At 34.2% G+C, this 25,252-nt stretch overlaps 1 protein-coding gene across 3 annotated transcripts in view; it reads right to left on the minus strand.

Moving 5' to 3' along the window:
* Dscam3 (Down syndrome cell adhesion molecule 3) overlaps positions 1-25,252 on the minus strand; it is a 185,037-nt gene that overhangs the window by 40,709 nt on the left and 119,076 nt on the right. For all 3 annotated transcript variants that reach the window (XR_012959712.1, XM_076121587.1, XM_076121579.1), the window contains exons 5-7: positions 23,880-24,038; positions 22,515-22,664; positions 20,312-20,432 (exon numbers count right to left, since the gene is read on the minus strand). Coding sequence is in view for 2 of the 3 variants with exons in the window: in XM_076121587.1 (XP_075977702.1) it covers positions 20,312-20,432; positions 22,515-22,664; positions 23,880-24,038 (430 nt within the window). In the remaining variant the exon portion in view is untranslated. The remainder of the gene's footprint in view (positions 1-20,311; positions 20,433-22,514; positions 22,665-23,879; positions 24,039-25,252) is intronic.

Below are 25,252 nucleotides of genomic sequence, written 5' to 3' on the forward strand. Positions count from 1 at the left end.
ACGTTTGGTAAGCCTGAAGCAGGACAATTAATAACGGCGGCATCAAAACTCACTCGTGTAGCGTTCTTGATGTATTTCACCAGACGATCCATTAGCGGTCAGGCTCTCCCTGACACCTGACAAATGGTTGGGGTATTGCTCCAGTGAGGGTAGCGCGCTATTTGAAGCGGATCTTTAAAACGTTTGTGTGTGAGATGATTGATTGCTTGTCGTTTTTGAATATGTTTGAGGTGTTTAAAATATTGATCTGTAGTGCGATTTATAGCTGCAAGTGCTATCGACTAACAAGTGTTTGGCAACTACTGATCGGTTTCTGATTTTCATACAAAAAAATATCTATAGCTCCTCGGTTGTTGATAGGCGGTAGTGATAAAAATTGTCTCTTTTGAAGTTAATATTGACACTATGCATAGGTAATGCTACCGATTCTATAAGACGTAACATTGTCTGGGCTAATTTGCTCTGTTACTTAATTAAAATTGAATAAAAATGACAATCCGCAGTCTAACAATTTAGTGCAGAGCTTAATGCAAGATCCGCTGTTAATAGTGGCTAAGAAAATTCAGAATTAAGAACATTAGTGACTGGCAGACTCGCGCCGCTGACTTTGGTTTATATGATACAGCTGCTTTATATTAAAAATACATAGAATTCTTAATTTTATTCCAAAGAAATCCTGCATGTCAAGGTTTTCTTACAAGTGGTCGAACTAAAATATTATATCCATCGAATCAGATTTCCGATTAAGATATAGATAGATATTATTCTACAACGAAAAACTAAGTGATTAATTATCAAAAGCACCGCTCGCCGCTGTCACTGAACCACACGTGCTCACTGCCTCGTAGTACGAAACAGCGTGTGACGTCATTCGTTATGACAATGTGTCTACTCTACTCTCACGGTAATGTTACTACCAAACATACACATGGTGGCCGTGGTGGGGTTTAAAACATTGATACAAAGAGTTTTAAGTTTGGGGTTTTGATATTAAATACTTTACGGTTTATTATTTTAATCTTTTAGTTTTATGTACGTGTTTTCGTAATTGTATCTTAAAAATGTGACTGACTGAAAATAAAAGTGTGACTGACTAACATCACTTAAGACTATTTTATGAATTACATTGCTGAATTTACGAAGTTGTTTCGGTGAATCTCTGTGTGTCATGTAAGTTAGATTTATGAAATATCTATTTTAATGTAGCACGAGACGCACGAGTTTAGTAACTTTATCGTCATAATATTTAAAATGCGGTGTGTTATGTTTTTAGTCAAAATAAATTTTGTCACGCGAATTTATAAAAACGCATGGAGAAAAATTACTTTTAAAGACATTATTTATTTGAGAGGAAAACCTAATAAAAAGAGTTTTATTTCATTTTTTATCCACACTTATCTAAATTGGAATACTTGACACTGCACAAATCAATTCCCCTAACCCACAAAGTAATCAGTTGACAAATCATTTTCGATAATCGTCCGCCATTCGTCCACGTGGCCCCAAAATAAGAAACATACAATAGGAAGAGTTGTCACCCAATATAGGTCAATCCCATCTATCTTTGTGGGTCAGTTGAGGTCACCTGTGCAAATATAAAAAGTAGTTTTTGAGGTCAAATGTCGTGTTTTATTGTCAAAGGAACGGACAAATGTATTTTGTAGAAGGATGGTTTACTGTTTTGTTTTGGAAAAATGTAGAGTATGTAGATTTTTTACGTGCTGAATTGTTGGTGTTCTGTTTTAGGCTGGTTAAAAGGTTTTTCAATATGCATATTTTATGATAAATAATTGAGTAAACCAACAATCAAACAAGCTTATTTAGCTCACTTTCTCAGACTACGAGCTTATAGGAGACTATACTTTATATAATAAAAATCTTTATATTTTTAACCCGAACTTGGTCAGAGTGATTGATTGAAGGCCTAACCCCTACCTATATTCGGGACGAAACCTTTGCCCAGTCGTAGGATAGTAGGGGGTGAAAAAAAAAATAAGAATAAAGCAAAATAAGTTCACAAAAACAAGGCCGCGTTTTTTAGGTCTCCTTACCATGAGAACAATTCGTATTACCCGTATAAGACCTTTGTTTATTACATTTTATTATACTTCTAGCAGTAATACACTCTGATGTACAAAATATTAACAAATAAAAGAAGCCCACATAAAAGTTATAAGTGGCGATAAAAGCAAAAATACAGCGGCTTGAGCTGTAACGATAGACATTTAATTATTTAATGCCGCTTCCACCTTTGTTCGCCAATTAAAACATAACCGTAGGGCTTTCCAATAAAATTATATTGCGCACAGATGCGTAATTACTTTGGAACACTCTCCCCATGTGTGAAATGTTTGGAAATATACGCTTGTGTATTTTGTACGAGCACGAGGCGTATTACTGGGAAGTTTACATTGTAAGTTATAAATTAAAGTTACCGTTTTGCTGTTAATAAACTTGATAAATATAGAAGTAATGCTATTATTGTTAGTATCTAAAAACTTGAGTAAACTTCAAAAATGTACGGTTTACGGTAAAAATAAAAGCAGTATGAAAACAGCAATAGTGATATATATCCGATTGCGATTTCGACACATCAATTCTTTGTTGCACGTAATCGCATTTTATTTATTGCTACATAAAAAGTAGAACATTCATTTGCATTTTGACATTACTCTGCATTTGCTCATTCGTTCTAAAAATACTGCTAAAATTAAATACACAAACTCATTACTGTCCCACTGCTGGGCCAGGGACTCTTTCCTTAATGAGGGACGGACGGGGCCTTGAGTCCACCACGTTGTGCAAGTGCAGTAAAAAAATACCGTTATTTAATAAATTATTGCTTTTATCCGAAACTTTCGTATCTAGAAATGGGTTACGGCGTCTCTGTCCACATTCCTTCCCCGTATATCTTGCACAAACATGTGTTAAAACTTAGAAGGACGTGGGTTAACGAGAGGCAGTAAACGTGCGAACCTATCTGACATACTACTCTCCCGCACAGTTCTGTCTGTAACTCAAGTAGGGCTGCCAAACGGACTTAGAATTTTAAGGACAAATCCTATATTAGGATTACCATTACCTTTAGTTTTGCTTTAAAAATTTAAGACCTAAGTACATCTACGTCTTAGGCCATTAGAGGGGGAAAAGTGCCTCATGCTAGTTGAATATTTACTATGAAAAGGTTTTAAGCCATTGACAGTAACGTCTCAAAGCTACCTATGTGCTCTGAGCAGTGAGAATGAGACTGAAGATTACGATGTCTTGAGGTCCGACGAACTTTTGTTTTTTTTTGTTGGAATATTCTCAAAAGTATTCCGGAATTGGGTAACGATATGAGACCAACAATATTAATCGCATAACCTCACATCTGGTACAACAGGCGATGATGATGTAAGATCCTCTTACTGGACTTTAATACGTTGAGAATCCCGGGAACATTCCGGATTTTCCTGGCTATATTATGAGCCCTGAACACAAGTAATTGGATCATGCGAGTGTCAGTATTGCACCAGTAGTGATGTTCGTTTGATTTGAACAATATATGTGTGTTGTATGTTGAGAATAACGATGTGAGATACTGTTACATTCTTATTGTTTGTGTTCTATATATCGGGTACTGTTGTATTATTTGCTTTGCTATTGTTTACTGAAGGTGGTTTATATGCTACATAATAATTTGGAGAAGTCGACCGCTGTAACAGTGGTAGCTACTTTTCAATGAGGAACAATTTTTATGGCAAATGTTTCAGTAAATAAGAGCTCAATATCACTATTCTCTTTGGGAAGAAAATAAATCGCCATTTGAGAATTTGGAATAAGCCTAAACACTACTTGCTCTTCGAGGCACATGGACTTAAAGACCAAACTCTGAAAAGTCAGCGATCCCCGCTTTTTTAACTAACTTGAAAATCTTTCTTTTTCATCGGGAATCAAACCTAAGACGTTTGCGCTTTCGCATTGACTACATTTGCACCATGGATGCTGGGTGTACCCTAACAATATAATATGGTAATGTATATGTTACAAATATGGTCGATAGCTGTAATGACCACATAACTGCCGTATCAACACGATGCTCTAGAGAATGTCTTATACCTGCAATATTGGACGGTAGTCGTGTTGCGAACAGAATGGGACTCTCAATGTATCGTTTGTATTGCCTGAAACATTGTACTCCCATGAGGGGGAGGTATTTTGCGTATTGTTAGTCTGTTTAACTAGAATAGGCTTGTGGTCATCTAGAGGTAAAGAGTTTGGTTCTAAGGATGTTAATTGCGATTAAAAATGCTGGATACATAGGTCGAGTAAGTATGAAATCTGTTTTTGTTTCTTCTTATTAACATTAATAAGAATTATCGCAATTATACTAGAAAATCTACTAAACGAGGATCCAAAAATATCAAATTAGTCTATTTCCGTGTACACCTTCGATGTTGTTTTTATTTATTTATATATAGTGGTAGTTATATTGCCACATTACCTTTTGTAAATGTATCATGTAATACGTAAATAGAAGTTTATATGCTGATCCCATGTGGTATAATACTAAAACCTATCTTCATTTAGAATCACAAGTACTCTTAAACCCCACAAATTAAAACTACGATAAAAGAGCATGAACCAAGAACCTCAAACTATTATAATCCTAAGCTTTCACAATAACTCTGTCACGCATACATTTTAACGCTAACTTACACAATATTTACAAAGTATTAGAATGTAACGCGCGTTACAACCGAACTCTTGTTCGCTAATCTAATTTGGTGTTTAAGCATCGTGTGCCGCCGCCTAATCTAATCTTTTATTTACCATCTTTTCTTGTTTATGTATAAAATATATGTGCCGATCCCCATTTCAGAGAATTTCCATCGTAATTTATGTGTTCCGTGAAATACTCATGCTTTAATGGGATTTTATTCATTGATTTCATTAGTAGAATTAATAATTTATAAGTCATGCTTTTAAAATGATAAGCCTGCTTGTAATTTTTAAGCTCTGTGTCTAAAAAAACTTAATTCTATTTGAATACAAAATAACTTTAATTTCCTAAACTTCGTACAAAGTATTAGAAATAATAATATTTACCCGTTTAGGAAAAGACTAGTTGCGCATGAAAAAAAACGGTAAGAAACTCACCGCTTGATCTTTTTTAACTGCCAATATTATTTCTTACCATTTCATATTCATGATTTACCGATTTATTGATGTCGGAGTGCAGTTAAAAAATAAGACAAAAAAACATTGTTTGTGTTATTACAAGTCTACCAAATCTATAGACAAGGGAAATTCCTCATTGTTAAAAGTTTATTTTAGTCTTTCCATAAAAGATTCCGCTATTGTTTTCGCCATTAACGCAGCAACATTATCCGTTGATCGATGGAATATGAATCAAGCTGGAACATTAGCGTCGGGGTTCAAACCCCGTGATTAATAGAGAACATTGTGTGAAAGACAATGGCAAGTAATGTTCCCGCGCCATGGTTATGTTTACATTTCTTTATAATGCTAATTATGGTGTAATTTGTAAACAAATGGGTTTTTAGTAGATGTATGGGAGTATAATGGCTTTATTCGATGTTAAAATGTTTGGACAAAGGTATAAAAGTTTGATTCACAAATCGCTTTTAAGAGATAATTTACGGTGTTGTAACAATTTGGATTTGAATTAGATACACGTTTTGTATAGTACATTAGTTAAAACCTAATTCGCATAATGCCAATAACTCTGAGAAATAAACAAGTACTATATATTGATTTGCCGTGACAAAATGCTTTTGACTATGTTCGTGATAAAATGGTTCAGATAACTCCGCTGAAAGAGGAGGTTTTAGGCTTGGTTCTAACCAAGGGCAATTATTAATTGTAGAGCGTAGCGTTCTAGAGGTACAATATTAATAATCTACATAATAATATGTATGTATAGAATGTTTCAGTTCTGCCTCATCCGTTTCGTGTTCGATGTCTTATGTAAAAATCCTCGCGTACCAAGATCAATTTATAATGCAAATATCTTTTCATAAAAAAAGGTTGACATAAATAAAAGTTGCCAGCGCACAATATTAAACTCAATTTTATTTCGTATGTAACAGGAAGAATGTGTCGTGAATATTACATTATCATTAATATCCCGGATATGCCTGCTACTTTATGCAAGCTTCGATAAGCGGATCGCTTGTCCGGATGTATGAAATTTTAATATTACGAGACTTCAACACGTAACACTGTGTATATTTTTTTAGTTTTTGTGATACAGCAGAAAAATAAATAAAAAATGATATCACATCTTTAATATAGTTGGATGTGTATTCAATTGATGATCAGTATCCCCAACCCGCTATTGGCGTGCGTGGTGGACTCAAGGCCTGACCCCTCCCTCATTACGGGAGGAGACCCTTGCCCAGCAATGGGACATTAATGGGTTTAATTTATATATCAGTATACATTATCACGTATATTGACGACTAGTATGCGTTAAATTGATAGTTACTACTACATTGTTGATTTGACGTAACGTAAATGACGTCATGAAAATCATACAGTGCCATGCTTTGGGGTTTATCATTAACCCTTCTTATTCAAATCAATCAATCCCATTGCTTATTGCCTTGCAAATCCAAAATAGAAACATCATCATATCAGTTATCGTATACTACTACTACTATAGTAGTTATAGTTAGTTAATAGTATAGTACTAGTTAGTAGTTAGTAGTAGTAGTCATCGTATTTTGTAATTGACTCAGTAATCAAACCCAGATCCTACAGTACCGTCACAAACTCGTGATATTCTGTTCTCTACGCTGTCTATTTCCCAGACAAGATAATTGGGGCCTCCACAATATAACAAGCAGTCACACTAAGGGTTTAAACCCTCAAGTACACAAAAAACACACCCTTTAAAGATCCTGTATCACACAAAACTGTACGTAACGTTCATTTGTCACACTCAACTATGTCACGGATTACACTACAGGACGTAAAATGTATACAGTTGCTTTTTATTTTGTTATATTTTTTGGGGATGCCAATGATAGCTTGAAAATGAATATTTTTTGTGCTTAGTGTTGGTTTTGTGATTTTTTGAAAAAAATAATGCTTGTCTGAGATATTTTCATGTAGTTATTGAAGGTATGCGATATCTACTGAAGCTGTACTCTTGCTCAAGTTAGTGATCTACTAGGTTTGTATTTTAGTCATAACACCTATTCCTATGACGCAAAAATAAGGTACAGCATACTGTGATACTTTTTTATCTATATTACTTTTATCTACTACCATACAGTTAACCTTTAAATTTTGTGTGAGAAAATCTATACTAATATTATAAAGCTGAAGAGTTTGTTTGTTTGTTTGTTTGTTTGAACGCGCTAATTTCAGGAACTACTGGTCCGATTTGAAAAATTCTTTCAGTGTTAGATAGCCCATATATCGAGGAAAGCTATAGGCTATATATCATCACGCTACGACCAATAGGAGCAGAGCAGCAGTAAAAAATGTTACAATAACGGGGAAAATTATGATTCTCTTATGTGGCGCAAGAGAAATTGCACGGGTCAGCTAGTAAACTTGATAAATATTGAATTAATGCTATTATTGTTTGTATCTAAAAAAACCCATTCTCTCTTATGTGACGCAAGCGAAGTTGCGCGGGTCAGCTAGTACGCAATAAATCTAACATAATTCTAAAAGCAATTCTCAAATAAAACTCCAATAAGCCAAATTAATATTTTTAAACCTAGACTCGCTAAAATCTACCCATAAATCAAGTATAATAATACCCTTTATAAGTCAACAGTCAGCTATTCCGTTCACCATTTCGCTTGTTTTCACAAAAATGATTTATAACTGTTATCGAGCACCGCATTCACTGCCAATACTTCGATAGAAACATTGATAACATAAAATAGAGGAAATAGACCACTTATCCACGATTTATGTATAAATTAATAAATTTTATCTAAATGGGATATAAATTCATGCATAAATGATTTGTGCTTCAACTGTTTATGTATAAAATACTGCTCTATTTGATATTATTGAATTTTTTGATTGCGTCAGCAGTCATATCTCGAAATTAATGATTACTGTCGTTCTATTTTCTACCACTATAAACAACTTGATAGCTATGGACAATTTTTCGTGAAAATATAAACAACATTCTTAATATGAACTTTTTACTGGACATTTTAAATGTGAAACATTCAATAGTTGATCTCGAAATCGAGCATTAGAGACTGACATAATGTTTAAGGATTTATATTTATTTACATCACCAACAAACAATTCACAACTCATTAAATATGAAATTTTGAAAAGAGCACAGTCACATAGCGAAATAGTACAACACAATTGAAAACGTACTTCTCTTTTAAAGTTTGACAGACAGACAGACAGACAGAAAGTTTTACAAAAATAGGTTTGTGATAACAAAAATTAAAACACTACCTTACTTTTCTAGAACCTGTTTATACATTTCGTTGTTCTTGGTCATTGATATATTTCCGTAGCCGCTGCATTGTATAAAATTTACAATTTTGTTGACTGACATTTCAAATTTTAATTGGTTTTCGTGAATTTTCCTGTTGATATTATAAAATTATGGACGTTGGAGACCCGATATTGAAAGAAAAACAAAAATGTCCCCGTGGCTACTGGAAGGGTTTATTCATAAATTAATTTTTCGCATAAATTACTGCCTTGTTTACATCTTAATATTATGTATTTATAATCACAATATAAGTGGTTACAATTTTAGCAAGCATTCGGACTCTTTGAAAAAAGAAGAATTGTTTGAAGGACAAATACCATTCGAGGGTACCTTTGTACCCTCTTGTTGTCTTGGTTTTTTATAAGAGAGTAACAATACTAAACTACTTAGATATTTCATAGTGCATTCGCAGAGATTTTCCTTTAAAATTATGGTAAATTTGCGTTGGGGTTATGCGGCGTTTTAATCTTATTTGTGTACCAAAATCTCCGCTATTTCCAAAACCAGTGAACCTCGCCGTCAAAGAATAATATTTATTTTAAAGTGGGTGCAGCATCACGTCCTGCAGTGTAAACAAAGCGCAGTTAGTTAGCACGCGCGTATAGCTGTGTTCACGCGAGTGTAGTGACACTTGTGGCCCGATTTAAGTGCCCACAAGTACGGCGCAGTATATTTTTTTATATTTTATTTTTATGCAACGTTATTCGTGGTTTAATTAATGTTAGCTGTTGTATATGTCGTTAGTTGCGGTAGAAAATACTCAAAATAATTTGGTAGAATGTTGGTTGTGGTTTTGGGAATAAATTCAGTGTTATTACCGTATTATGTCCGACAATATCACTGATTTATGTAAATAAACATGGATATTCTGTTTTCAGTGTTATGCCCGTTACTTTATAAAATAGTATTTTATTAATTTTTAAGAGTTTATTGTCAGTTTTTTCATTTTTTTATTTCATTTTCAGTTCTTCTCTCCGGCCCTACCTTCCGAACTGGCGGAAAATTATCTCTCTGTACCATTGACTATTATAAGCAGGTGACCTATAGGTATAAAAAATGATTTGATTTTGACTTCCTTGGGTTTGAATTGTGCAAGTGATGAGAAACGGACGAAATTTCAATGAATTTTTATTTTTGTTCATTATAGTGAAGCCTCTGTGTATATACCTATGCGTGTGCTTTGCTTTGTTCAAAAACGTCGATATGTCCTCTTTATCTTACAACACAAGTATGTAAAAACCTCTAAAAGAAAACATTATTAATATTGCGTGGTTTCACTTAACAAAGGCATGGGGACGGCTCCCATGGGCGCTCTGAATGTAAGGAGTATATCACGGGCGGCTGTGGACGACAACTGCTTTGTTACCATAGGACTGCTATGGCTTTTGTTCTGTTCAAATGACTATAGAAGATTATAGTTAGCTATATATTTTTACTAGCGGTCCGCCTCGGTTCGCTCGGTTTAAACAGTTATTTTACAAAAACCTGTACAACTTTTACACATTAAATTTTCTCTTAATGCAGCCTATCTATTAGAAAAAACTGGATTAAAATCTGTTGCGTAGTTTTAAAGATGTACGCAAACATACATACAGACATAGACGTAGTCGCGAGAAGCGACTTTGATTTATACTTTGTAGTGAAGTGCGTAAAATGTTTGGTGGTTTTTAAATTGTCATTTTACTGACATATGGTTTTCATTTATTTTTTGGGGATTATAAAACTTGACGTTGTTTTAACAATGCATAGTTTTATGTAGGTTTAACACAAATAATAACGGACATTTAGTAACGGATTTCTTAACGAGTTTATCCGGATAAGCACAGATTCTCAAATATAAAGTTTCCAAATTATAAAGCAAGGCTCCAGACAAGTAGTATTAGGTTGATTAATCACTTTATAGCAAATAACTTTCTATCGATATTGTGTGAATCAGATAAGCAAAGCTAAGCTTGTCAAAATGAGCACTAGAACTAAAGTGATTAATAAAACTTTTAGTGTAAGAAAACAATTTTCTCAAAACCCAAGCAATAAATCAAACTAACTGTCAATATAACCATCCATAAATTTTAATCTACATGCAAAATTACGGTCAAAACTTGCCAAAATTTCATCCAAACTCAACTCTCTAGGCGCAAAATTCCTCAATAATAAAATATAAGTAAGAAAATCTTAATTACTAGAGTTTCAGGCACATTAAGCTGGGTACAGACTCGTCAAGTAATTAGGTTTTAGTGGTGACGGTTTACGAGGCGTTTGGGCACGCACTCAGTACTTACGATGTCGGGCCACGTCTTTATGTATAACTAGCTGACTCGCGCAACTTCGCTTGCGTCACGTAAGAGAGAATGGGTCATAATTTTCCCGGTTTTTGTAACATTTTTCGTTACTACTCCGCTTCTTATAGTCGTAGCATGATGATATATAGCCTATAGCCTTCCTCGATAAATGGGCTATCTAACAGTGAAATATTTTTTCAAATCGGACCAGTAGTTCCTGAGATTAGCGCTTAGCGCGATTCAAACAAACAAACTCTTCAGTTTTATAATATTAGTATAGATGTAGCGCGAATCTGTACAGTCGGTACTGTCGAATATCGAAAGTTTGACATTTGAAATGTATAATATTATAACTGACTCGGTCAGTCAGCTCGTGACTACAGTCGATGTAATTCGATCGAAACGTCGGGTGAACAAATAAGGTATTCTAACCTTTAATTTTCAATCGCGTTTAACGCCCGTTACATTATAATATTATGCGTACAAGTCGCAAAAGTTTAAAATCGTTAATTTAAAATGTACTCCCAAAATAGTTCCTACGACGCCTGTTAGAGGCGCTGATCAGATTTGCGAACAAAATTTCTCGATGACAGGTCGGTTGTCGGTAGTCGATAGTAGTAGAAAAGCTACAGTACTAACGATGTCGGGCCACGTCTTTATGTACGCTGTCACGGTACGAATGTTTTAAACAGAAGATAGTTTTGCGATAAAATGCGTTTTTTACGACTTCCTTTGAAAGTAAGGCTTTATAATGGAGTGTGTTTTATAGGTGTATTAAAATCTGTTATAGCGTACACTAACGTTGACTTTAACGCTAGCTTTAATAATATAATCATAAAAGTATTTCTTCTGTTATTATTATGAAAATAAAAATATTATTATTATGCATTACTTTAAAACTTTCGCCTTGCATATTTAATTTTGAAATAGGATACGGGAATTAACGCGAACACGCATTTTACCTTGGAATGTTTAACCTTAAAAGGAAATATATCTTTTCTATTCCCGTAACAAAAGAAAGATAGTAACATAACACATTAAGGCCCAGCGCAGACAGACCGGAATAATCCTCGCGCGGTCTCGAGCATTTTCTTTACGGCTCGCGGATGCTCGAGCATGCTCGCGACTGCTCGAGCCTGCGCGAGGTAAACTTTCTAGGTTACCATTCTTCATTAAACAGGCCAGTTTTCGTGAAAATTCGTCAACGATGGTAGACTGGGCCATGATTATAATTGCTCTTTTGACTGAAGAAGAATAAAAATGACGTTCTCTCTCTTTAAACTCAGTAACAACATTGAAATTTTTCGTACGATGCTCGCGCGTCCTCGAGTATGTGCGGGGATACCCGCGCATCCTCGAGGACGCGCGAGCATTTTTTGTCAGGTTCAAGCAATTATGCACTTTATTTTAATTAATTTAAAGTTGATTTTCAAGTGCGTTAAAAAAATCCTCTCCGCTGCGCTCCTCTTGGTCTGCGCTGACCCTAACCGTTACCTTCTACAACGCATTGCTACGCGTGATACTTGGCAAGTAATGTATAGAGCTGAAATATAACAGTCGTGTCGTAAATTCATGACTGCATTCAGCTGAGTACGATACAAATCATATTGTGCAAACTGTTGATTTATGTAATTACTTCAGTACACAGACATGCAACACAAGGTGATTGCGATTCAGTTTACTTTATAAGTCGGAATATAGCAGCAAGCCGCTATGTAGAAAGCATTATAAAAGATTTTGGAGAGGAGTGCAGGTGGAAAAACGGATGAACACTTTGGTTGCTACGTCCGAAACGAAACGAACGCTACGCCTATACGTCTCTTGTTTTTATCTTTTGGTTTCCTTTAGTGGTTTACTGCTATATTCAGGGACACAAAGTTATTTGGCGTTTGTAAATTGTTGCTTCTGTCGAATCGAATAAAACGCAACGACGCGACGCCAGCCTTCATCTGTGATATATTAAATTTAAGTTTTCACCACCACTCCTATTAGTCATAGCGCGCACCTACATATAAATAAATTAAATAAATTAAACCCATTACTGTCCCACTGCTGGGCAAGGGTCTCCTCCCGTAATGAGGGAGGGGTTAGGCCTTGAGTCCACCACGCTGGCCAAGTGCGGGTTGGGGACTTTGCATGCCCTCAATAAATGTATTAAACAAATTTTTAGGCATGCAAGGTTTCCTCACGATGTTTTCCTTCACCGTTGGAACATGTGATAATTATTTCTAATACACACATAACTTCGAAAAGTCATTGGTGTGTTGCCTCGGGTTCGAACCTGCGACCACTTGAGTGGGAGGTGTCAACTTATACCACTCGGCTATCACTGCTCCTACATATATCTTAATAATAATTATTATATATATTCCTCAATAAATGGAACAAAACGTATTTTTCAATTTAAACTAGTAGTTCCTGAGATTGATATTCCAATAAACAAACGTTATATTATACTCAATTCTTATTTTAAAGTCAACCCTAACTGATCAATGCTTGGCAATCATAAAACGTACTTCATATACTGTTACGTTTAATCTGCTTAATGCGAACACACCCTAACAGTCGTAAATTAATGAGTGCGCATTAGTTAAGTCACGTACATTTCATAGCTTGTTAAGTTTTGTGGAGATGGCCTTGGCTAATGGCCGACGTTACGTCGCTAATAAATAGCCAGCCGTGTTTGTGGCCAGCTTAAATGCATGTGCTTTCGGTTACTGCTTGTTTTACTACTTATGTTAGTTTTGATGTATGTTCAAGATATGAAAGGTTAAGTTGATAATGAGATAGTGTTGTAGCTATTTTATATGGATCGTTACGTGAGTTATCTTATGAGTGTTAAATGTATACTACATTTATCTTTTCTTGACGTTTCGGCCCAGCTTACACTGGCTGTAGTGTCAGGCTGATGACCACGGAAGCTAATAAATTCCCTTGTAAGCCACGCATATTTAAAATAAACTATTATAACAAATCACTTTTTAATATTGTCCTTCTTTCATTTCTTATCCACTTATTTGTATTTAACAATATTGTGAAGAGAAATTTATGAATCAAAATATGCGCCATGCGTTACTGCTTCATAGCAACTATATGTATTTGAAGTCATACTGCAGGATAAGAAAATTATAATTATAATAGTTGAGATAATACTACCATTTACTATTAAACCCATTTTACTTTCACCTTACAAAATTCCCTACTTTAAAGATAGTAATTAAAAACACTAAACTCAGGTAAGCTGTACATAGCTGCGGAGAATTTTCAAGAAGTTCTTTATATTTCCGTATTAAAAAGCTATTAAAGTTAAGCCGCCGAGGGACTTGTATGAGAACCTACTAAAATCCGTTACAACTATGAAATATTAAGATGCGGTTACACTACCGCGGTGGGCACGAACAAGATGGGTCTGTACTGCGTTACTTAAGATATAAACCTAGCATTGAGTACATCCTTTTGTTTATTATGCGTTAGACGGAATAAAACACCGTTTAACCGTACCGGTACCCATAAATGCATACTCCATTTCCTAAGAATTTAATTCAAAACGAAACGTCCTTACAATTCTACGAAAATACTAGAAATTAGAATTTTCCGCAAACTCTTTTAGCTTTAAGTCGTACCTAGATTGCATCTAAAAAAAAAGTCAATAAGTGAAGTAAAAATGACAACTAACAAACGCACGAAATATGCTCATCTGCAGCTTGTAATTTGGTCAATACAGTACAAATTCGTTCACGACTTACGCTCTTCTGGTTCAGCTTATAAGTGCCTTTATAGTTGGAGGTTATTGCTTCATGAATATGTATAGAGTGAGGTGTTCAACTCGTTTCTTATAAATATTTACCGGCTAACGCTCACGCTCGCGTGATAAGCCGATGAAAACTTCACTTTTTGTACTGCTGATGAAGTTATTAGCTTGGTATTTTACGCTTAGAATAGTAGTTGTGATGTTATTGCACCATGTGTTTTGAGTAATGAAAAAATGAATCGCTCGCTTTAACTAAGATTAGAGGACATTGGATCCTAACACTATACGTAGGTATATTGCAGAGGCACTTTATCTTTTTACGAATCAGAATTCATTTTTAATGTTGAATAATCTTAAATTTTAAAACAATAATTAACACACATAAACGAAATAATCAAAATTGAATAACTTATAAAATACTCCTTTCACGTAGTTGAATAAAAAGTTTGAATTTAAAAATAAATTTAAATTAGTTGTTTACAGTGATTTAATAGTCATTTATTATTCAATTAAAACATCGACATAACAAATAAAAGAATTACTTATCTCATACAACAAACTATTGCAACAGTAATAACCTATTTTTGTGTGAGTTCCAGCAACATTTGGCCAATGTGTCCCGCGGGTCGCATCGGCCCTGCCTACATTAGCCGGCCAGTGCGCAGATAATACAAATGAATCGGTAATTTTAACTGTATTGCCCAATGTGGGGTCTCTGAAGACCCGCTAGTTTTCTTCAGTTACGGTGCAAATGAGAATATAAAAATGTATGGGGTTGTTTTGCTGGGTGATGGGCTTGTGTGGGTATACGTATGTGTAAGTGTGTGTGTGTGTGTGTGTGCGAATATAATGAACTGTGAAATATAATGAACAGTAGAATACATATTATGATTTTTTATCGCATCGGTAATAATAAATTGAGGATTGAGCAGATTTTTTAAAGATTGTTTTAGGCTTTCAGTTTAATTCATCGTAACTAAAAAAATATATACTACATTTTAAAAACATCCGCACATCTTGGACCCATGCTTATTAAAATAATGTTTAGGTATAAAAAAATATTCATATTTCTTTCGTGTTATATTTAAACTGTAGTAATTATGATTATTATGAAACATGTGTCTGTAAAACTCATAAAATTGTGTTTAAAAAAAACATTAAATACCAAACGATTGTTTGTTTACTGACCAATATGAACAGTCCCATCCCTATTTCCAAAACAATAGCAACAAGCCATCGAGTCTTTACAACAACATGTAAAAGTCAACATATTTATAAAACTGCAGCTGTCTCCCTGAAGTATTGTGATAGCACCACTCCGGGAATATACTGACCTAATGCGAGCTTGTTTATGTAACTCCGAATACACAGTGAGATGTTTCTTTGACTTATACTTGGAAAATAAAAAGTCTTGGGAGAGTGTTGTCTTTTAGTTAATTTAAATTATATTATAGAATATTTAATTCGCTGTGTAGTAGCGTTTGCTGATTGAGAATACGGTCAGTAGTAAATTTACTGAAACGTCCAGTATTAAGCTCAAGTCAAGTAAGGGCAAGCCGTGAGTTTCTTGTCGTTTTTTACGTGTTTTTCCGAAACAGTGATAGATTTAAAAAGTCATATAGGTTTTAATGACTTGTAAAACGTTTATGAAATAACGTTTGGTTAATCGCTTTTCAGTGATTTTGGTTTATTTTGCTTTGATTTATATTCACAGATGTGGTTTAGTTGCTAGCTGAGACGTATAGTTACCAATCCTTGGTAATAAAATACAAAATGTAATGTAAGATTTTTTGCTATAACGTACCAACAGGGCTTTTCTAGACAAAAACGGGTAAAGGATTTTCCTACCACAAACGAACCACTTTATTACAAAAAACCTCAGCTATATGGTAAATAGGAAACGAGATCTTACAACTCATAAAATAAGGCACCTAATCTAGTCCCAATCTCAAATAAATACACTACTATGGTAGAGGTAGTAAAACTCATTAGAGACGTAAGTTTATTCGTCGCGTCGAATGACAAGCAGCTGACCCATTTCGCCGCTATTCTAGTTATATCGCGGTGCAGCCAATCTGTGATTACGTAAATAGATTGATTTGACTCCCGAGGACAGAGGTTATAGCATTATGCCGTTCCAGTTTCAACGGTGTGACGGTGTTTTTAGCGATAGAAATGACTTTAGTAAATTATTTTTTACGAAAGCTATAGTTAAGCTTTGATTAAGACAAGTTTTCTGGTGTGACGCTACCTTTTTGTAGCGTAACCATTAGGTACATTGTTCTTTTATAACTTTATTATTGCACATTATCATTATTATATTAATTTTCATTGATTTTAAATGGATTGCGAACATTTTTAAATAAAGATTGCTTTAATATTAAAATTTAGTTTCTATAATATATCTGACCCGCCTTGACGTGAATTGTGTTAATTACATCTTCAACATTGGCTTCCTATAATGATTGTTTTAACTTCCAGTGATGATAAATTCGGCCACTATAATTTGAAATGGAATTATTTATTTAACATTACTATTTGTAACAGTATGATCATCGCCTTATTCTTGTTTATTCTAAACCATAACACAGGTAATTTCTGATAATCAAAAAATGTAGCATATATAATATGTTACTGTAAAAGCCCGAACGGTGGTAAATCCTAAGATTTTCCGGTATAACCTAAGATTTACCAACTCGCAATGGTAAAAGTCCGAACAATTCTTTTATTTCGAACTTTTACCTATATTCACTTGATGATATCGAGATGTCGCCGGAGCCCCGCTTCGCGGGGCTCCTCCTTCTGGGTGGTTAAAAAAAAAATAACCACGAAGGCTAAGGTGGGAGCTTCGCTTCGCTCGCTCCCACCTTAGCCTTCTAACCTAACCTACCCATGTCGCTTTGCCCAAAACTCCTTCTTTATAACTATGTCACAGTATATAATTATACCATGAAATAGTTATAAACATAGTTATGAAGAAGGATTTTTTTATATATCGTAACATAGTTTTTAAACTCTGGCTTGTTCGGACTTTTACCATTGAGAGTTGGTAAATCTTAGGTTTTACTGGAAAATCTTAGGATTTACCACAGTTCGGGCTTTTACAGTAACATATACATCATATAACAAAAACCGTATGAACCAAAATAATAATATACAACAAGACACCGCCTGAGGATAAACACGTTATATTCCTTCAATATGTCATACATTTCTTATGACTTGTTATAACGTATCGAATATTGTCTCCCTGGACTTAAGCATACGTATAAACCTTTATATGTCACGATACTACTACGACACGATATCGTAATGATATCCATATATATTATCTTATCTTCGTTTAAGCTGCACGGAGATCTGCTAGATAGAAATTATTTAAATAAAAGTAGCTTACTTTTAAAGACGTCTTACATAGGGTCTTAGCAACCACTAAATTCTCATTTAGTTTTCCCTGTGTAAATACGCAGAGTAAACATAATACATTGGTAAATTGATAAGCTAAAATTTCAGCCATTAACAGGTACCTACATATATTACGATTCTGCCTAAACTTATAAAAAGTCCATTTGAAAATCGTATCGGCCATTATAAAAAACTCACAATATTGGTTAATGGTTGGAAAATAGTGTAATTGCCAGAGGCTTACTGTAAACAAAAACATGTTATTATTTTTTTCTACATAATGTCCTTTCCTTTTATGGGCACGTGTATGTGTGTTTTTTGTGTTTACTAATACTGGTGAAGTGACTGTATATCGACAAAGATTATTTGTTTTCAAAACCAGTGAGTCATGTAGAGATATATATATCAGCTTAGCCTTTCCTCCAAAATATGTTGGAGTCGGCTTCCAGTCTCACCGGATGCAGCTGAATACCAGTGTTTTACATGGAGCGACTACCTATCTGACCTCCACAACCCAGTTACCTGGGACATAACACGAGACCCTTCAGTAAGACTGGTTGTCACTTTCAAGATTCTGACTACTGTTAACGACTGTCAAAAATCTAAGAAAATGACAGATGAGATAATAAATTAAAATTAATGACCACAATATGTAATACCAAAAAGATAACAGGTACCTTTATTGTATTAGTAAAAAAAAGGGTTAATTCCGCTCAGTATATCTATACTAATACTAATATTATAAAGCTGAAGAGTTTGTTTGTTTGTTTGAAAGCGCTAATCTCAGGAACTACTGGTCCGATATGAAAAATTCTTTCAGTGTTAGATAGCCCATCTAACACTGCTATATATTTATAAGGCTATATATTATCATGCTTCGAGTAATAGGAGCAGAGTAGCAATAAAAAATGTTACAAAAACGGGGTAAATCTTGACCCATTCTTTCTTATGTGACGCAAGCGAAGTTGCGCGGGTCAGCTAGTTTAAAAATAATAATGAATCTGCAATTAAACTAAAACCTACATTAGTACACATTATCAGGCTACAAAACAAAGGCTTCACAGTACACGCGCGGAACACGCCACATAACAAATTAGATCAGCGGCACTCATATCTACCAACACCACACGTGGAAATTGTATTGTGAGATACCAAATATGTATTGATATCGTGAGATGTATTTACTGCTATTTTTGGAATCATTGAGACAAAGATTGGCAAGTTATTTTCATGAAAAAGCCAGATAGAAATAGAAACGTCTCTCAATACATGGAACTAATATTGTAAGTATCTGGTTAAAGGCCTAGCGTAAAATTAAATAAGAAAATGTACTACAGTAAATGTTTCTGAATTTAAAAAAATATATATAGATAATAATATGCGTATCTTTATAAATGCGAAATTTTGTATCGATTTATTTTGGTTGTTTTATAATTTTTTGTTCCTTATTGAACCGAAACAACGGGACCGATTTGGATGGAAGTCTTCTTAGTTATAGAGTAATTAGAGAAAGTACGCAAACTTAAGCCAATATTTTTTCATCCGTATAGGCTATTAACGTAAAAATAATATATTTCATCTGAATACCAATTTTTGAAATCATTATTCGTTGGTAATTTATTCGCAACTTTCTTAATAATACTAATCTTACTAATTTTTCAAATTAAATATATTAATCAACAATCTAAATTGTATATATTTCAAAATAACGAATGTAAAAGAAAACGGCCAACGATTATAATTACGAAACAGATTTACAAAACATTTTTGTTAAAGAAAAACCTTTTTGCAAGGATTTAGTAAATCTACCTTCAGGATAATTAAGTAAATCGGTCTAGAACGTATTTTGTAGAGAATATTTTTTGATTATTTAGTGACCCTAGTAAGACTGAAGGTTTGAGACAGCTTTTACATGGCGTAATGTGTTTTCAAAAAATCATTATCTGATTATTTTCTCAACATATTATTATAACTCATTTCGTATTAGTTTTAGTGTGATGATATATTCATAATATTCCTTGAAAATGGCTATGTAAAAAACTGTACCCATTTTTCCATTGTTCTTTTTATACGATCAAACCAATTGGCTTGATATAAAAATTATTCAAACTTACTCAGACAGTAAGTACGACAAAATTGTACTCACTAGTCGGTAAGCGATTATGTATTAAACAATCATTAGCGGAGTCTATCTTCAAAGGTGTCCGCTTATTCAGGCTGATCGCCTTTGTACATGGAGTTCACGTGAAAATTGGTCCTGGTTGTTGTCAATTAAGATAACAGTCGTTTTTCCAGGTCTTAGTACGATTAATTTACTCATAGACTATTTATGTAAAAAGTATGCAGATGGACATTAACCATACGGAAACTAGATAATTAAGTACTCACGTAATGGCAGGTGGTGGGTTGGCGTGGACCACACAAGGTAGTGTGACGTCACCGCCTCTTCGTACGACCGCCTCCCACTGTCCATGGGAGATGCTGCGAGGAGCTGATGCTACGCTCATTGCTGGAATAAAGAAGTGAGGTTAGATGGTGATACAAGAGGAGTCAATAAAGAAACAGCTATATTTTCTGTAAAGAGAGGTAGAAGAAATGGATATGCCTGACCAAATCAATGACCTTTTTATAGTTATTTATTCATTATAATATAAAATAGTGTTTTTCATTTATTTTTCTCGCCAAGCTATATAGCTTGTTGACAAGATACGCTAGTTGGCATTATGTAATAGAGTTAAGAACTTTACCTCCATTTACAGAGTATTGTACCTTTACTTCGATGGTACATTGCTGTGAGACAAAGGTATTTTAGGCTGCTACTGTTAATTACTTTAGAAATTATACTTAGCCATATGAAAATTACGAAAAGAATGTATACTTTGCCGTTAACAAAGTAAAGAAAGATCTCTTTTATAAAATATGTAGGTAAAAATCTAATATGATAATATTCGCATTAAAATTTCACACGAATTTTAAATTTCATAAAATTCATCGCATTACGTCGAGACAGGTGACTGTACCAATCAACGTTGCCGTCTACATGTGATCAACGTTTCAAAGGTATTTTATTTGAGTACAATATAAAGCGTTTTTAGTATAAAACATAATTAAATAATCAGAATAATTCTAACTATAGAATGAATAATATGACATAGAGACTTAATGCTCAAGTAATTAGAATTCAAAAAGTGTAATCTTTTTCTAAGGTTTTTTAAGTTCGTAGTACCCTTTTTGACTTAAGGAAAATCGGTGACTTAATACGCTTTTAACATAAGTATTTACACGTGTCAACCGTATGAAAAACTGAGCAGCTACAACTTTGTGTTTCTTTAGTATTGGCGCGAAAGACTGAAATTCATTAAATTGCGATCATCAATGATTGATTACAATCGTCAACTGAAATTTCTCTGTCATTATAAATAACATCCGGACAAGTGCGAGTCGAACTCGGGTACAACGGGTTCCGTAACACTTTTGTAAAAACGGCGAAACAATCGCGCTTTTGAAAATAACTTGATTTGTGAAAATTTCAACTATTTAACTATCATGGACAGACAGCGAAGTCTCAGTACTAGGATCCTGCTTTAGCTGGTACGGAAACAAAAAAAGAAACATTATTTCAGTAGGGACTTATGAATAAGTTTCAGATAACCTAACTGCTAGATAAAGTGACAGCAAAGTGTATGAAAATAATTGTAAAGATTCTACCTTTTATTTATTCAAATGTAGTGAGGGTTTAAGTGTCCACATGAAGAAATACTATTATTATTCCAAAGCATATTAATCTAGTTGACAATTTCCAATGTTGACAATTTCACACTAAAATATGTATCAATTCTAACAATTTTAAAACCAAAATCAATAATACAGTCACATCTCCCGTATACAATATTAGTCTATCGATGCGTGTATTTCACTGAAATTCAGCAAATGTTCGCAGTAATTCTGCTGTAATTCTCTCGGAACGGATGTTATGTGGACACGTTTAAGTTGTCATTGGAAATGTATTATTGTATTACGTTTGTTAGTTGGAAAGAGGATAATGTGATTTTGATTTATATTTCGCTTTGATGGTATTTAGAGCTATTATACTAACTGACCTATTGACTTGCGAAAGCGATATGCGCTATGTGACTCTATATATTATGAACCAACGTGTCGTTGCCAACATTTAAGATATTAATATAAATTAAACACACGATTAGTGAAGAATTTCTAATTGAAAATTCTTAAAATAAAAGCATAAAAATTATAGGTTACGTATATTAATTTTTTTGCTTACCGGGTGTGTGTAAAAAATTAATAACGTTTACTACTTTTCACTGCTGAATACATAGAACAAAAGCGATACAATACGTTCGAAATATATAAAATAGTGTTACAAGTTTAATTTATTCAACACTAGCTGATCCGTGCAGTTCCATTCACGAATTTTCTTTGCATTACTTTTTGTTTTCTCTGTAAAAATCTTACCCGTGTTTTATTTTACAAAAACAATAAGTTTAAGGCTATTATTTTTTTTATATAGAAAAAGATTACAGCTGCTTTCGCATAACAAACCAAAATTGCAGGTAACTAAGTGTATACTCACGAGCGACATCTATATTGACAGGCGTGCTCCTCCGTCGGTCCCCGGTCAGCGAGTCGAGCACTGAACACGAGTACTGCGCTCTTGAGTCTTCTATCCGCACTGTACGCACGATCAGCTTCCAGCCCTCGTCCACTAGGAGGGTTGGACCGGCTGGAACAATAACACAGGGTTTATATAACTGTTGAATATTTCATTTGAATAACAACTTATAATCTGATAGATGCAGATACAATTTGTGTGCATCTATAAAAAATAGTGTGGCAAAAATAGTTCTTACGGCGTCTACTAGAGGCGGTGATCAGTTTCATTTTCTTTTCGATAGCTAAACGGTCGTGGCCGATGAAAGTGGTAAAGAGTCGCGTTACTTATGTTAACTTTAGGTGATCACATAGATATTTTTCTGAAGAGGACTTTGGTTTCTGGGACCATGACGATCAAAAGCGTATTCAAAATGCTATCAATATGGCAGCATAGTACCTTAATTACAATGCAATCGTCATTAAAAAAAGTTCCAGTTTGTGACAAGTAACAATAATCAAATCTACCCTAGCTTAAACAACTTTGACACAAAATAATACATTTGTTCCATAATCCAGGCAACTGTTTTTCCTTAATTGACTCTTAATAAAAAATAAGTAACTTAACTAAGTAAAGATTATTCTAAAGGCACAGCGGCACACAAGTAAAGTCGGGTATAAGCTAGCGGTATAAGGGGGTGCAGTTAAAAGAAACATAAAAGTGTACTAAGACTTCAGTAAATGAGTCCCGAGACATTACTCTTTGGGAACAATTTTACAAAATTCTTGAGGCGAATTTGACGAGAAATTGTATTAACATTTTTGTCTTAAAGTGTACTTTGTAGAGATTATGGCGATTAGTTGAACTTGGAACTGTCTTTTAGATGGAGTAAGTGGTACATTGGAGCTCGAGGTCATTGACCTTAAATATAAGTTCAAGTTTTAAGTTCTTTGCTTCTTGGACAAAAACTACCAGTTATAGTAGACTATTATAATATACTTTAAGTTCCAATTTTATAGAATACTTGTCTACTGAGTTAAAAACGTGCAATGAATATTAAAATTATATTATTATCCCATCAATAGCAAAATGAGAGTCGTAATTTTAATTTTATTAACGCTTTTAAATTATATTGATGCTATAAAGATTTATAGGTTCTTTCAAGACAACAATTACTATAAACAAACAAGAAGTTAAGAGCTCACTTCAATCTCATCTAATAAGCATCGGTGGTCTTGGGTTTGATTCCCGGCTTGTGCAAATTGTTATTTGAGTTTGCTAATTTCTATTATAATATTTATCAATGGTTCCCGGAGTTTGACAACGTGTCAAAATAAAGGTACTCACACATATGATCGGCAGCAGGTAGCACAGAGTCGTCCCTGTACCAGGCTGCGACGGACGCATGCTCTCTGAGTGCTGGAGGCGCGACGCACGTGAGGATCGCTGGTCCTCCCGCCTCCGCTGGCGTGGAGGTCACGTGCACCTGCCAGTCTTGCCATACCACTGTGGACAAATAACATCAGCTAAGTAATTTAGTAAAACAAATGTTTTTTGATTGGTTAAGCATTCAAGATGAGACAAGCGCAGGATCGTAAAAAGGGAGGCCTATACTCAATAATGAGTTGAAATGGGCTGAAAATAGTTCGTTAAGAGATACGTAGATGGATAAGCATTCACCGCCAAACGAATGCTAATTGTTTAAAGTTAATTACTTTTTGTTAGAAAGTAAACTGCCTACTTAAATGTTAATTTAAAAAAGATAACCTCCGCACTTAGTATTTCTCTTGTGTCACAGAGAGTTATTACTAACATACTGACACTGTTTTAAACTCTTATGACTTGTACACGTCATAATATTTGTTAAACCCACGTCGGCTAAACAAATAAGGTATCTAACTTTTAATTTTTAATCGCGCTTACGACTCGTTAGATCATAATATTACCTATACTGACACGGAAAGAAATAATTGCTCCGTGAGGAAATAAAATCATCAGTGCAGGAGACGTATTGATAGTGGTGTGGCAATTACCTTAACCACTGCTCTATTACATACGTATATCTTCCCCATAACAGTAATTTAGTAGTTTTTTATGAATCAAATAAAGCAAATTGATAGTTAAAGCATTTTTTTGCGCTGAAACTGAAGGAAGTTAAAAATACAATCCGTATTTTTATTATTGTGACAAGTTTTTGTCATTCGTTTACATTTAAGTGTTATTGAAACGTCTTAAATATTTTTCAAAGGTCACCCAAACATTATCAAAAAGTTTATTTATAAAGGTCAAAGAAGCATCTTTAGCATTGTATGTTTGTAGACAAAACAAAACACCCAGTCAGCGTGGGAGTATGATTTCTAGCGCAATTCTCTATAGTCGGTACTGTCCAGTATCAAGAGTTTGACATTTAAAATGTACTGCCGAAATAGATCCTACGTAGCTTGGTAGAGGCGCTAAACAGATTTTTGTGAAAAATTTCTCGATAGGTAGTCGGTTGTCGGTAGTCGATGATGGTAGATAATTGCAGTACCGATCTTCAGTTTTACAGTTCTAAAAAGACCAATTACACTTTTTGCTACAGATTTTAATTAAATTTAGTACACATATGATGTTTTTAGGTGAAATATTTTCATGCAGTTGAAGCTGTAAGGCGAAGCTTTACAGTATTAATTTAAGGCAATTAATAAAACCATACGACAATCATTAACCTTTACTCAAAA

This window comes from Anticarsia gemmatalis, chromosome 1 (assembly GCF_050436995.1).
Source record: "Anticarsia gemmatalis isolate Benzon Research Colony breed Stoneville strain chromosome 1, ilAntGemm2 primary, whole genome shotgun sequence".
Classification (NCBI taxonomy): domain Eukaryota; kingdom Metazoa; phylum Arthropoda; class Insecta; order Lepidoptera; family Erebidae; genus Anticarsia; species Anticarsia gemmatalis.